Consider the following 16,224-nt stretch of genomic DNA (forward strand, 5'->3'; position numbering starts at 1 on the left):
ATAAAAAAAAAATAGCAACAAAATGACATCCATTCTAGGGCTGTCCAAGAAAAACCGAGAACCGTAAAACCAGTCCGGACCAAACCGATCCGTGCCTTTTGGATTTTGTCCGTGGATTCCGGATTCGAAAATTAAAAAACCGTGAGATACGGATTAGGATTGGATTTTCATTTCAAAACTGTGGATTAACCGAACCGGATCGTGAAATATTTAAAAAATAAAAAATATATGTGTGTGTAATATTTATAAATAATTATAACTTTACTAATTGTTATGATTTTTTTTTAACAATTTTACATTAATGTGACAATATCTAAAACTTAAGGGGTAAACTGTTAGTATTTTGTTAAAAAGAAAAAATGAAAATAGTGGTTGGCGATAGGGGTAATGAGTGGATGTTAGAGTAAAACACGGATTAGGTTGAAGGTTTTCAGATTTTGGATTTGAATTTGTAATGATTAAAGTAGGGAGATAGGGTAATGATTGGAGAAAGGTAGAGATAAAAATGAAAATAATGGTTGGCGATAGGGGTAATAAGTAAATGTGGAGTAGGGTAATAATTTTGAGTCCAAAATCCCAATCCCAATCTCTATCTAAACAAGCCCATAAATTTTTTTGGGTGCTGCCTTGCTGCACTGGTATCTAGACTTAAACTAACTTGCTATAATAGTGTAATGCTATGGCATGTAACTAATAAGTATTTGCACTTTGCATTTTAGTTGGCAATAGCAATATTTTATTTTTATGAAAGGAAATCCGTGAATAAAACCGGAACCGAACCGTGAGTCACGATTCGGATTGGAACCAAAACGCAAAACTTTTGGATTAGAATTGAATTGTATTTTCTAAAAACCGTGAGATATAGATTAGGATTGGATTCATAAGGATCCGATCCAAACCATGGACAGCCCTAATCCATTCAAAGTTTATCTGGCCACGCACTGCTGTGAGAATTGACAATGCTTTGCCTCAGCTTCTTGGATACTTCAAGGGAACATAAATCTACTTTGATTTTTATTTCCTGTTTCCAAAGGAAATCATGCATGTGGCACTCATTTTATATTATAGAACAAGTTGCTTTGGAAGCAAATAAGAAAGACTTGGGAGAAAAAACTCAAACGAAAGACTAAATAACAAGTATACGTGTTAATTATCCGTACGGTCGCTGGAATCATAATTAAGCAAGACAAAGTGATAACCAGTACAGTATAATGAAATTAGCAGTTCAGTTGTCTTTATCATTACATCACTAACCGAATCATTTGACCCGACAAGGATCGAATAGTCAGCACACAGCAGATAATACAAGCTTAGTCTACTAATGAGGTTTTCAGGCAAGAAAAATGGATTCCACCATCACCAGATACAGTTAGATCAGACTCAGTTCCCAACTGTTGTTCCAAGTATCAACCTCGGTGTAAGCTGCCTGGCTGCAAAGGTTGGAAAAATTCAATCAGCCATTTGGCTGAAAAACACTTGTAAACTAGAAGATTGAGTTTGAATTTCACCACACAACTCAAAGCAGCATGATATGTCTAATTGTTCTCACTAGGAGATATTTTCCATAAATCAAGCAACTAATGGCAACACATTGATAGAAAATAACGGAATCAATCAGAGAGGAAAATAACAGAATCAAAATGGTAGATGAAAAAATCACACTCACGCATGGCCGGAATCAGGAGTAGGAAAACAGAATGAATGTTGTGATACGGCATTAACAAATTCTTGAGATTCACAAACAGAGCCCATTAACGGCATCAAATGTTGTCACAATTATAAACTTGGTGAGTTGAACGAGAAGGTATAGGGAAATAATGAGTTTGACTTCTCTGTGGAGAGGATTCAGAAAGGTTGATTTTGGACCCAGCCAACACCATGTTAGGAGCATGTAAACCTCAATACCACAGTTACAGCAACAAGGTAACAGGTTAAAAAAGTTTCACCAGCCCGAGAGAGAGAGAGAGAGAGAGAGAGAGAGAGAGAGAGAGAGAGAGAGAGTTTACTAAACAATTGTTTTCACACAGAAGACAATTTATGCATTTCATCGTGAACAGCACATCATTTCATCAGAGCATAGATGAATCCTGATCCAAATGATAGCTGAAGTCTGTAAAGCAAAATGAAGTTACAAGTCTTCATTTCTTGTCTTAAGTTACAAGCAGTTTGGAAATATTTTATCTAAAATGCGTACAGTCACATTTTATTTGATGTTAGCCCCTGCTCCATGAACACAGGAAAGATTATAGGCATTTCAAAAATCTGGTTAACAAGCAGGAACAGCATTCTGAGGAGAGCAAACTGTTAAACATGTAGAAGTGCATATAAACCATGAATAAATTCATAGATTTTAGATTCCCGTCAGACATAGAGATAGACCATAAACGTTCCAATGTAGCGATAAGCTCAGATATGTATATTTCACAGCAGTTTTGGATCATGAAAGTAACAGATATCGCTGGTACTGTAGCTTAAAATCCCTGTCCTCATCAAGAAAAAGTTGCAAACGAGCACCTTGTTCTCAAAATGGATTTGGAGTCAGATAACCATGAAATAATTAGCTACTGGTTGAAGAATAGAAAGGAGAGAAATGAAATAGCACCTTCTCAATTACATCTGCAGCACCCGAGTCTTGCATTTCTTTCTTTAATTGTTCAACACGAGCTCGAGTGACACGTGTATGTTCTTCTGCCTAAAAAACAAGGCTTTGTTCAGAGAATAGCTATTAATTGAAGAATCTTAACCCTACTAGAACAAATTTGAAGGAGCCGTCCACGCAGTAGTGGGTCTGCCCCAGATCAGATGCACTACAAAAGGGGTGATTAGACATTGCATTCATATACCATTTCTAATAGTGAGATACAACTGATCAGGAATTCCAGTGTTTAAGGTTGCAAACATAGTCAAATAGACGGATATTTACTCATTTCCATTTCCTGACAGGAGCACTAAATTATTCATTCACCAGATCCAATGACAAGCTCACTTCCAATTCCAGTGTCAGCATAAAATGTGCACAAAGAAAAAAACAATAAATAGGGCTGAAAATCTCAACAAAACAAGGATAAAATAACAATAAAATCCAGGTTAAATGTTCTGGTATTCCCACTAGAGTAAGAGTGCAGCAACTTACAGCAACGCTCATTGGTTATGAATGGGTATGTCCCAACCAGAAACCAGGATAACCAAATTCCAGAGAATGAACACTAAAAAGGATGTGAAATCTTCCAAATACACAACCAAAGGAGCAATGATGGAGAAACTGGCCAGCAATTAACTCAGATCATGTCGAAGGACAATGTTGTAAATCAGCTGAAACTTACTGGCAGTTTCTCCACACCTTTGTACTTGGGAAATGTACCTACATTGTACCATAAAACGCTACTACTTCCTTTTTCTCATACCACAGGCCACAGGTTTCCAACGCTTTTCCTCACTTGGTAAACCTAATTCTAAATACTACTTCATTGTCTACTAAACCCAAGATCTGAATACCATTTCATCCTCTTGATGGTGCAACACTTAGGGAAATCTTATGTAGATCACATGATTCACATCCAGAAAAACTTCCAATTCTAATTGACCCATGACTTCAAAAAGATGACTAACTAGTTCTGTCAATTATCCAGAAACGTTTTTCATCATCTGCATGTGCTGCAATGTCAATAAATTGGACAATCATACAAAGACAACAAACTCACTGTTTTTATTAGTCTCGTCAAGTAGTGGATCTCATTCCTCTTCGCTATTGACAGATTTTGCCAAGCATCTGCCACTTCAGTCCTGCAGATGAATTAATCAGAAGATTCAGAAGTGGCAAATCTACTGCATGCAAGAGAGCCTAAATACAGAAACCACCCACAAACACCAACAAATAATGGTGCCGGAGTAGACAATACAGAACAAGGCAATGACAGAAGGTAACCAACAGTCATAGAACGCACCTATTAAGGCAACAACCATTATTCAAAGAGTTCAAACAAAACCAAACCAATTGTGACATCAATGACATAAAGAATACAAATATCAGAAACCTATGGATACAGTAACAAGTTGGACATACACAGGTTACAACTTTGTACCCAGAAGGGAAAGTTCAAAACAGCAGTCACTGTTCAGTGTTCAGCCACCTACAAGTTTAAGATTTATGTGCTCAAATTACAAGTCTTACGGTTCTTTTTTCAAATAGTGGTTTTCTCCTTAACTCTATGATTGTCACGCTCAACTGGCCTCCAATTATACTTTGCAGGTGCACCTTAGAACATTTTACTCAGTTTTAAGAGGTTGCAAACTTTCACAGGTCATATGCGCCATACTTCACTAAAGTGTGCCTCACAGATACAACACTAAGATGAGGATTTGTAGCAAGAGAAAACAAAATAAAAAAGGACATGACTACAAGTGCAGATGTGCTTACAAACATAGAGATTACATTAAGTGGAGACAACATATAAAATCCATGTGTCAAAATTGAGAGAGACAAAAATGAACCAACAAAAAGACATGGCCAGCACAAGGATGTTCAGAAGATTGAGTATAGGTTGCTAGCGAAGAAATTGTTTTAGTACAGGTTAACCAAACTTAATCATTCAGATGGCAAAATGGGGAAGCATGACCCAGCTTTCCTATTTGAAAATTAAAAGAAGCAATTCAAGCTGAGAATTCGTAGGATAGAAAGAAAGGCATGGATATTAAACAAGAAGTCCTAATGTCCGAGAAAATTGAGCATCCATCCATAACCTACCATAAATTTGTATACGCAATTACATCCAGGCAAGGAAAATACAATTCTACCATTTACATCAACAACCCAAATCATCCATGTAAACGCCACCCTCCCTCTCTCTTTCTCAATAGAGAATATTCTTGTGTGGGATTATGAATTCCAAGTTATATTCATTAGACCTTAGGTGCTATTTTCATTGCTGGCAACAGATTTTCACCATCCAAGAGTCAGGCAACAAGTATTTCAAGTTAACCAGCTCATTTTCACACCACATTTCCAATTATAGTGAAAAATAATGCATAGCTCATGCAATTGTAACAATGAAAAGCTGTCATTGAGCTATAAATGTTACCAAGCTTATACATACAAAATCATATACGGATGTGAAGATTCCAACTAAGATATAGGGTACATTTTACTCACGTAAATATAACCATCCGCATTGTCCTCGGTGCAATTTACATTACGATGACAAATTTCAAGAACCATATGTACCAAAATTAGGTCATAGATGCCTACTTATCGGAGTACTGGGACAGAGAGTCCAGGTTCTGTTCTTCCACAAGTTCCTCAACAGTATCAAGAACGGTACCTGCCTGCAGATTACACAATATAACAGAAACAGAAACACACACAGAATGATTGACATAATACGACAAACAAAGACTAGCATGCTGAAATGCATAATCAAGTAAACAGAAGTCGGATAAACTTTCTGAATAAACTGTTTCAGACTCTTTTTCCTTCTAGCTTTTGGTTTCAAGTAACAACACAGTAGACTATCATCAAACAGATGAGGCAGCTGACTATTGAATTGGATTTCTCTACATCATGAATGTCGAAATGGCAAATAAGAAGGCCTACTAGGCCTTCAAAATCAGATGTTTTGTTTCCATCTAACTGTCCCTTTCGTTCATTGTTATGGAATTTTAGCAGGAAACTGCACTCCTAACATCATTCTGTGCTGACTATGTAGCTTTCTTGGTGTGTATTCATGTCAACAAAAATGAAGAAAAGCTTGTTGCTTTAGCATGATACAGTCCTTCCATGTCAATTAAAAAAGACTAATTTTCATAGTTTGCCAAGGCATTATGCAGTCCTTTCCATGTAACTGTGAAAGAAAGGCACACTTAAGTTTTCAACATAGATATTTAAACTTAGCTTAGGAGCTGTTTGATAGGCAAAGTAGTGCTGAAAGCCTGAACTATTTCAATACAAGCTGTTCAGACTTGGGAATTCCAAGGTAGATGTTTAATTAACCAAAGTGAAATCACCTTTCATTAAATATCATCACTCCGAGACTAATCAGAGAGATCCCACAACATAGCCCCACAACCATTTAGAAAACATGGATGAACAATGTTTCTACTTGTATCCATACACTGTAAGAAGACTTTTGGTGCAAAGGCAAGTGTCCTTTTTCTTTTAGGGCAAACAATGTCACTTGCCTTTAGATCAAAAAGTCCAGTAGCACAGTGTAGTGATATGTTGTGGGCACCCCCTCTTGCTAATGCGTTACTCGTTGTGGATCCCGTTACTTCCCCTAGTTGAAAATCTAGGTCACATAATATTGTTGATTCGGGTGCTGCACTGCTGACTAGTGACCTTATAGCTGAACCCGGTGCGAATTCACCCTTAACTCACGGAATGCTTAAGAGTATTTCACCCTTGGGGGATTGTTGATTTCCTGTGGTAAAAATTATTAAGCAACAGCAGAACCTGCGACCAGCAGGCTCCCAATTTAAAGTGAGACCACCAGGGTAGGATGCCATTATGTTCATAGCTGTCAACTAGGAAATATAAATAGAAACTAGGTACAAAATCATACAATACTCACAGAACTAACATAAGATCTCATACAACAGTTATTAATAAAAATTCAGCTTATATTAGCACATAAATATTTTCCTAACAAACATGTTTTGTGAAAAAATTAATACAAAATAATATAGTATATATGCACTCAAGACTCTCTTTATCCTGCGAATTTATAAAATCGATGCTCTTGCTCTCGTGCACACTTCTGCCCCCACCCGCTCTCTGCGACTTAGGTGAAGTTTTCTAGGGTTCCTAAGTGAGGATCCCTGTGCCTGAGGTTCTGCTCTTTCTTCAATCTTCTCATTTTCCGCTCTACATCAGTTATATCATACTGTGTCCTTATATCCACGTGGTGAGGGATAAAAATCTCAAGCAACTTCAAAATGCATGGAGCCTTCTACAGAATTTCAAAAGGGAACTCCATAATACCAATATAAAGATATAGTACGCACACCTGTGTCTCAAGACATTGTGACTCGAACTCATCCTGTGAAGTAAAGGAAGAGTTAGTAAGGAATTCAGAGTTTTACAAGCTTTCATGATTCATAAATCACAATAGCAGGTTGAAAAAATAACATGATCCCTTAAGCTGTTAAGTGCTCATTTAGGAGCCTGGGTGTTCATCCACTACTGGCGACGCCAACATGTAAGGTGTGGGGTCAGGTGACCCCATGGAAAAATCATTCACTGCTACTAGATACTCCAAAAGTTTCTGATTTGTTAGCATTTGACACCATACCACGGGCTATGACCCCAACCCCTGTTGTTGCACCCAATAATTTTCGCTCCACAACCTGTGTTTTCCTGTCCCTCCATGACCCACTTTCCATCCTTCTCTACTGTTACTACGACAAGCAGCACTGTGTTTTTTTGATAATTCAGAAAAGAAGCAATACAAAAGGGTTAATAGATTTAAGTTCGAGAAAAATATGATTTGGGGAAGTTTATGTTATTATGTAAATTGAAATGAATATATCCTGTCAGAGTTGTACGTATTGATATAGGATTCACTCAGTTAGAAGCTAGCGATTGTAGTATTGAATGGGAGAGGGTTGCCAATTAATACAAATATACAGTATATGCCTATCTAGAAATTTTTTAGTGAGTTATTGGAAATAGAGATTATTTCTCAATGAATGTAAAACTATTTGCTGTAAAGCTGCTGTTATTTCCAGGGAAAATACAGCTTGTATGTGCACTGAACAGCAATCCATGTCTATCAAAAGGACTGTTAAGCACTTAAGCTGTAAAAGCTGTTGAAATGCCACTGTAGAGCTGGCAACAGATGATGGTATATGTTGCAACTGATCATTTTGTTTCTAACGTTCGCGAGGAATAATGTGAGGGGGAAATAGTTTTGCTGCCAATAAGTGTTTAACTTGAAGCCATTAAGAAGGATTTGAATCTGAAAAGTACTAATATACATTAGCAACACTCTTCCCCTCATCCTGTCATCCAGATTCCACCGGTAAGAATGATAAAAACAATGTAGCAACAAGAAGCGAGTAGAAAACGAAAAATGATGCATGCTGACAAAGAAGCACAATCAAATCTGCAAAAAGAGATGATAAAGGTTCCACGTGAGACTTATGGAACTAAAAAACTTTCAAAAGAGACTAAATCTCCAATCTCTAAAAATAGATTAAATACTCATACCAAATTAGTGCAATTGAGTTAAACAATGCTTTTACTCATACGCACTCTTACAAGGAAACCAGCACTATCATACATCGTTCACTTTGAAATATCAGTTTCCTTGTAACCACCACCAAATCAGTAATTTTTAAATCATGCTTACAAGTTACAAAAATCATATCCTTCATCAATGATCCTATCATCCTACGTACAAACTCTAATGTACTTGAGTAGCAATGTAACTTATTTTAGAGTTCTGGAAAACAACAATACTGATGGAAATGTAAGTATTTCTCTTTCTGCTATGCTAAGTGTCATCCCAAAGCAAGAAAAAGTAACTTGTATGAACACTGCTTTGGTTCCTCGCCTTTTGGAGCCTGGAGGTATAGGGGGCCGCTATGTCAGTGGCAAAACTTTCTAAGAGCAACCACTTTATGCATATATTGCCAAAGGTTAGGTCTCTCTCCAGTCCGCCCCCACACATACCCCATTGACTAAGGATTACCTTTATCCTGTTGTACGTAAACAACCCGAGAACATGGAGTACATAATCTGGCAAATATAATTTACAGAGTTCCTTTTTGAAGACTATCATTTTTCCTATCTAAAAAGTCCCTGCAATATCGACTTGTGGGGAAAATGTGTACCTTGCCAAATTAAAAAGAGCATGGATCGAAAATTCGTGCATGTATATCCTGTTAGTATAGTTGTCAAATCGTGAATCGAATCGAGAATCGAAATGGTCATTTTTCGAATCGTGAATCGAATCGAATCGTGAATCGCTCTGATTCGGTCATGACTTCTATAATGCATAGAAACCTATGCTTATTGATTAGGTTAACAACAATATATACTAAAAATGAAAGACTTAGGCCTAAATCAATAAATACTTTCTTCTAATGATGATTTGATAATAACGTGGAATATTAGGTAAGTTGCTTCTATTGCAACTACCAAGAGATGATGATTCGTAAAGCCTACTTATGGTTCTTTTTGTACGAAAGAGTTATAAGTACAAAACAAACCCTTAGAAGGTCTATAGGGTTGTTATATTCCATTTATCTTCCTCATTTTCGATTCACTCTCGTAATAAATCTCTTTTCTTATTATCTATCCATATAACATAGACAAAAGATGACATATAACAATACTAGACCTTAAAAAAATATTTGAACCCTTTTCAAACATCAAAAGAAGCAAAACAAGAGTAAAAAATGAATTTCGGAAATTTTAAGTGAATCGAACGATTCACTGATTCACTTACGATTCCCAGCTATTTCCGATTCGGCAGCCTATTCATATCGATTACCCACCGAATCGTATCGAATTGTACGATACGAATCGTAAATCACCGATTCACTTACGATTCTCAGCTATTTCCGATTCGGCAGCCTATTCGTATCGATTACCCACCGAATCGTATCGAATCGTACGATACGAATTGTGAATCGTACGATTCTGACAACTATGCTGTTACTACTAGTGCAAGAAAAAAGGGCATTATAGTTTATACTGCCAAGTTTACGCGTTACGAGATCTACAAGCATCACCAATGTACTAGAAAGCAATTCGCGAATGGACATGTGCAAACGTTGGATAATAAGGAAAATGTCTAACAAGTCTTAAGAGTAGATGGACCCTCTTGAAGGGCCGAGCAACTTAGGCTCGCAAGAATAAAGAAAGAATGCACAATTTTGTTAGAATAAAAGACACATGAACCACCCATATAAGTTTTAAAGATTAGTGAAGAATATGTACCTCAATATTTTGATGTAGAGAAGGAATAACCTGGAAAATAAAACAGTGTAGCATGCAATATCAGTGGAAACATAACCTACAGAGGACAATAAAAACAATTTAGAAGATAGATAATGACAACGACATCTCTCCTTTAATCAATGCTAGATGTTAAAGCTTGTCCACAATAGTTAATTATGACCTCCAAAACTAGTATTTAAGCCTGAGAGTCCTCTCCACTCATTGCCAATTGGTTTTGAGTTGGATGCTTTAACATGGTATTAAAGTCGGACTTTCGGAGGCTTTTGGATAAGACTCTCTTGATTGATTGCCCCGTTGTTTGTGCCTTAAGCGCACTTTGTTTCACTGTTCGATGTGATCCCTATGTTATGGATCCTTTGTTTACCTTTTCACATGCAAGGGAGTGTTAAAGCTTGCCCACAATAGTTAATTATAACCTCCAAAACCAGTATTTGAGCCTGCGAGGCTCCTCCACTCATAGACAGTTGGTTTTGAGTTGGACGCTTTAACACTGGATGGAGTGTGGACGGACCTCAACAGTCAACACCCTCATTCTTACACGCTAGCCTGGGTCTACACTATAGCAAGTCCTAGGTGTTACACTGTCTTGGGTGCAACTCAAAACCTAAAAGCTAGTTACTAATGTGAGGTGCCCTCACTTATGTAATTCATATTACTTTGGAACCCAGACCACAGTGTTCTAAAACAAGGAATTAATCGGCAATTAATCACCGATTAATAGTTGGTAGGGCCTATATGATTAGGTCCGAGTAATGATTAATCGCCAATTACTAATTAATATGCACCGATTAATTGCCGATTAATCCGATTAATCACTCGAAGGTGGCCGACCGCTTGACTAGCACCGAGCAACTTTTAGAACATTGCCAGACGATGTGGGAGTTTGCTTCACACCCTCCCTCACGAGCAACGTGCTCACTTGGCAACAGTTGCCATGTGCAGGCCAGAGCCATGCACCCTACCCATCTCTAGTACCTAGCTTGGATACCATGTCAAACGGTCGTGGGTAGAACTCAACCCCACAAGTCATAACAACATTGCCAATACCTTTCTGAACCTAAGTAGTACTTCAATCAAATATCATAGCAGCAGTACCACTGATAGAAACATTAATACCTCCACTCTGTTGGCCAAAAAAGGGCGGTCACATATACTTGAAACCCAACAGGCATCGGAGCACATGAAAGTATGCTCTCAGGGGACTTATCATGAGGCTAGAACTTTCATAAATAGGAAAGCCTCCCCATGCATACAATTTTCTGCTGTTGCCACTGACTGGAAAGCCTTGCCCCTCCAAGCTACTCTATTTGATCTCTACAATTCCAAAATATTACATTTATAGTGGTATAGTACCACCATTCCAAAGGGATCATCAATCGCCTACCAAACCAAAATCTGGTTGACTTATAAAATACACATAATGAAAATCAGTTTGAATAAAACTTAATTCGAAGATGCCACTTAGAAAATCCCAAACTTGCTCGTATCTTGTTTGCATTTCCTACATGATGTATATTCCTCGTCTCAGAAAATATAGGAATCTGTAATTTTGACAAAAGCTTTTTGCATTTACTCTATTTCCAAAATGGAGGAGGGTTGCAGAATGAATGATAGCATTCACTTAAAAACCAAAATTGGATATTGGAAGGGGAAAACTCTATAAGTTCAAAGCTTCTGTAGATAAGCATATCCTTGGAAGTAACCACATAGAAATAGAAACATCTGCAAATATCAAAAACTGAAAAAATAAAATAAAATAAAATTAGTCATGATTTATAACACAAATCCCTACCTGAATCAATAGTCGATGGAGAGCATCTTGCTCAGCATCAGTAAACCTCCCAAATGCTTTTGCGATTTCCTATAGACATACATGAAAAAAAGTGAAGAAACTAAAAAGAAAGTATGCAAAAGATTTCATGAAGAGAAACAAAAAAATGAGCATTACCATGCTAGCTGAATGCAACCCTACTGCAAACTTTCTATTTCCATTCCCTTAACCTTAAGTAATTAGAGCTAGTGTCTACCAATTTCCAATGTGTTAAGCGATATACTACACATTTGTCTGATTCCCACAGGCTTTGACCATGTTTTAACTGTTTCATTCATGCAGAGAACAACAATAAAGTGCTTCAATTTGGAACACGTAAAATTCATATAGTAGGAGGTAAAGAATACTAGGGACTAACACGAGACCAGAAGTAAAACTTTGTCAGCTACACTAGTTACTCTTTGCACAGTACTCCTAATAGTTGATGCAATAACACCTTTTTCAGTTAATTGAATCGCTTTTAACATTCAAGTTATTTTTCCGTTAAGACCTTCTGTAATATATAACATTAACCCATTCTCAAAAAAACAATTAGAAAAAGCCTTCAAAATAGTCAAAAGAAACTACACAAATCCGTAGTCACGTCAGTATTGTGTAGCACAAAACCGTCCACAAAATCATAGGCCATTGTATCTTCTTTCGCTGCTGAAATTCTCTTTTCGCATTCGCAATGTATTTGTAGTACCTATAAGTTGAGTACCCGACATTTCCACAAGGATGTAACTGACACACAAAGCACATGAAAACTAAGATTTTTCTGATGACTTGAGCGAATGACTGCAACTATGCAGACAAGTTTGAGGGAAAAAAGGGTATTATTTCACACTACATATGCATGCACAGTACATAGAAGAGAGACCAAGAAAGAATGAGAACTACATACGAATATCAACATTACTTTAATTCTTCTTTCAAAACCGTATCCTAGCATTACACGTATTCTGCTTTTCTACGTTTCCTTATACGCATATCCATTTTGTAATATAATACAGTCTCAAGAATGGTGAGAAACAATTGTACTTTTTGAAATTTGAATGCTAATACTAATCTTTCGAAAATAGGTATTACATCTAAATCACACAATCATAGACCAAGATGAAAACATATAGTGTACAAGTTTCCTTCTTTAATTGCTGAAATCCAACTTCATAGAACACACGTTCGATCAAATAAGGAATGCCAAAATTAGAAAATCTCTAAAAATGATACTCCCTCTATCCCTTTTTAAGTGTCCACTACGGTTCTGCGTGCCATTTTCAAGGACTTATATCTCTCAATGTCTATTATGTCTTATGTTTTTAAAATCATTGTCCTATAGAAACAATTGAGATAAATCAAACAAGATCCATATTGCATGTTTTTAGCAATATACATTGAGAGATATAGGAAATTGAAAATGGCACGCAAAACTGTAGTGGACATTTAAAAAAGGACAGAGGGAGTAATGCATACAAGTACGCAACAAGGACCAATCACAGATATAAGTTTCTAAATGAACCCCGTCAATGGGCCTTTGGCTGAGCCGCTAGGAAAGGGCCTAAGTGCCCATGGGAGAGGTCCCAGGTTTGAATAGACAGAGGTACATTCAGCCTGTTGTCGTTATCTAACTTACTAACCACCCATGCCGTAAATGGCAAAAGAAAAAAAAAAAAAAAAACAGATGCCGCAGTATGGCAAGTAGGAGCTCCTGAGTATCTCCACTGCAACGTAAATGGTCCAGCCGAATATAAACTATTTTGCCTAAAGGGGGAATGCGGAAGTAATGCAGTAGAAAATCTAGGGAATCAAAGTATATCTAACGAAAATCACCTCTCTTGAACATGTCGTTAACAAAGGAAGTAAACCCAGCTTAAATGACTTCTTCAAACTTGTCTGTCGAAACCCTGGAATAGGGAGTTGTCTTATTCCCTCCATAGCTATCTTTAAGAACTGCCAAACAAACTGGAAGGATATTAAGTATTAGGAGGTGAAGTGATGCAAAAAGATTCAACTTGTGACGCCACCAGAAAGATCGAAACCACCAACAAATGCAGCATGGAACAATATCATTACGAAATCATGTCGAATTTATATCAAGTCAAGTAATCAAAAAAGGAGAGGATGGAAACAACACTGAAGGAGTGAAAAAAGAAAAGACCTTAAACTACCTTATGCTCCTAGACCATTGATTATCTATTTGCATGTGAGACAAAAAAGAAATATTGCAAAGAGTTTCCAACAAAATGGCTTCAGCCAATGGCATAACGTTTCCTCAGACGATAAAATTAGTGCCAAATAGTCTTAATTAGTGGCATAATAATTAGTATGAAATGCCACTTGTCCAAAAGATCAATTGGATGGAAAATGAAGATCTCAGGTACACAACGACAATTATACTTTGAGATCAGCAAAGCATATTTAAAACATTAAAAAATATATACTGTTGGTGGAGGAGATTATATAGAATCATCATAGTAGTTATTTCTTGTCTCTTAAAAATTTTTCTAACAAATCAACCAAGGGACCAGCACAAACTGCAGAAAAAGTGTATGCAAGTGGAAAATTCTTGACGGACAGTTTTTCTTTTTGGCAAATATTGCAGAGATCGGTGGGGTTTAGCGGAGAAATTAGTAAGTTAACAATCAAAGGGGGGTTCGACGTCTCTCCATAGACTCGAACCCCAGACCTCTCCCTTGGAAGCGAAGTGGTGCAACCAAAAGGGCTAAGAGCCACATCTAGACAGTGATTAAGGACACAGACATTATTTGAAGAGACATACTTAATTTCAGAAACATTAATATATATATATATATATATATATATATATGAGTTAGGTTCCGGTGAGGGATCCCTCATTTTAATAAAATGAGGGACTCCCCTTCCCGATTGAATTTCGATGATCCGAGCCGCTCAAAGTGATCAGAACGTGATTTTAAGGGTCCCCGTGAGAAATCAGCAAAAAAAATGACCGGGAAGGGCTTCATCTGAGCAGTTTTCATTGAACGGTTCAAAAAAAACTGCTCAGATGACGCCCTTCCCGGTCATTTTTTTTGCTGATTTCTCGCAAGGACCCTTAAAATTACGTTCTGCACACATTGAACGGTTCGGATTTTCAAAATTTGATCGGGAAATGAAAGTCCCTCATTTTAACAAAATGAGGGATCCCTCACTTGAAAATTCCTATATATATATATATATATATATATATATATATATATATATATATATATATATATATTATACACCTAGAAATGGTAAATAGCAAGCGTTTATTAACCCCCTTGATATGGGAATTTTCCCCAAGTTGTATTGAGGAAGACAAATCAGAATTGTTACTAAAAGGGGCGACACCCATGTAAAACCTAATCGATACCCAAGTTCTGCGACATAAATTCGAAAACTTATTCAATAATCAGTACACCAGCTAGTTATGGTCGGAACAGCAGCATTTTCGAAGATTGACTGAGAACAATTCTAAATCAACTACATAAATACTTATGGGGTCTAGATTTGTCCGGTCAGTTTTGTGCACTTAGTCATGGTGACGAGCGGCCAGGTTTTCAATTAACAACAAATTCTCATATATGAACTCTTTCAATTTTCGAAGTTCAAAAAAAAAAAAACTTCCAATTTCACGATTAAAACCCCCAAACGTAGAACCACACAATAGACCCAAAACACACACACAAACACACTCAGAGAGGGAGAGGGAGAGAGAGCACAAACACTCAGAGAGAGAGACGATGATCCCTTACCGACTCTCCGCGATCTGACAGACTTCAGAGCCCAAAGCCTGATGAGAGAGAGAGAGAGAGGGGGGGGGGAAGGGCGGGAAAGGAAGAAGATCTAAAAACGCACGAAATTTATCTCAGTTCACCGATTTCTAAAGCTAGGGAAATTACATTTCAGTGAGTGTTGGGGCAAATAAGTCTCAAATGGTGGAGAGGTTTTCATGAAATTGCTCTCTTCATGAAACGAAAAAAAGTAATTCGGAATATATGGAGAATGCAAGATAAAATGTCTAATATACCCCTACTATTGAAATCCTAAAATCAGTTCACCTCTTTTCCCCTTTTTGCGCCCAGTTCCCCAATTCTTCTATTTTCCTCTTTCATCTCTCTCATCTCATCATCATCATCATCATCATCAGGTTCACCATCGAAAGACAACCTGATTTCTTCGTTTCACTTCTGAATGGAACCAAATGCGGTACGTACATGAGGCAGAAGTGCTGCAAGGGAATTGGAGATTGAAATAATGAAGGTGGCTCGTGATGTCATCGTGAGGCAAGAGCTCGAGCTTCGAGCTCTGCCCATGGCGGCGAGCAGCTCCTCTGCCGCAGGGCCGGCCCCAAGGTTTTGGAGGCCCTAGGCCAATCCTAAAAATTGGGCCCTTACTAGATAGTTTTTACCAAAAAAAAAAAACTCAACAAACAGTCACAATATAAAAAGGAAAG

The 16,224-nt window shown here is 37.3% G+C and overlaps 1 protein-coding gene and 2 long non-coding RNA genes across 4 annotated transcripts; 1 reads left to right on the top strand and 2 right to left on the bottom strand.

The window, feature by feature from the left end:
- Nucleotides 1-1,111: 1,111 nt before the first annotated feature.
- LOC131308313 (uncharacterized) lies at nt 1,112-15,697 on the bottom strand. Of its 2 annotated transcripts, none has more exons than XM_058335222.1 (9): nt 15,524-15,697; nt 13,599-13,730; nt 11,751-11,819; nt 9,938-9,967; nt 6,999-7,031; nt 5,246-5,322; nt 3,702-3,783; nt 2,603-2,692; nt 1,112-1,897 (listed from the first exon to the last, which is right to left on the bottom strand). In XM_058335222.1, exons 2-9 carry the CDS (start codon nt 13,701-13,703, stop codon nt 1,736-1,738), a joined length of 648 nt encoding a protein of 215 aa, XP_058191205.1. In that variant the 5' UTR covers nt 13,704-13,730; nt 15,524-15,697; the 3' UTR covers nt 1,112-1,735. The 2 variants fall into 2 exon arrangements, with proteins under 2 accessions (XP_058191205.1, XP_058191206.1); XM_058335223.1 differs by lacking the exon at nt 1,112-1,897 and adding an exon at nt 2,407-2,514 and having other exon boundaries at nt 15,524-15,674.
- LOC131308314 (uncharacterized) lies at nt 5,547-6,332 on the top strand. The gene is made up of 2 exons (XR_009194402.1): nt 5,547-5,687; nt 5,974-6,332. It is a non-coding gene; the product is annotated as an uncharacterized LOC131308314 (long non-coding RNA).
- LOC131308315 (uncharacterized) lies at nt 7,219-9,655 on the bottom strand. Its single transcript, XR_009194403.1, has 2 exons — nt 9,518-9,655; nt 7,219-9,438 (listed from the first exon to the last, which is right to left on the bottom strand). It is a non-coding gene; the product is annotated as an uncharacterized LOC131308315 (long non-coding RNA).
- Nucleotides 15,698-16,224: the final 527 nt, after the last annotated feature.

This window comes from Rhododendron vialii, chromosome 11a (assembly GCF_030253575.1).
Source record: "Rhododendron vialii isolate Sample 1 chromosome 11a, ASM3025357v1".
NCBI classification, from domain to species: domain Eukaryota; kingdom Viridiplantae; phylum Streptophyta; class Magnoliopsida; order Ericales; family Ericaceae; genus Rhododendron; species Rhododendron vialii.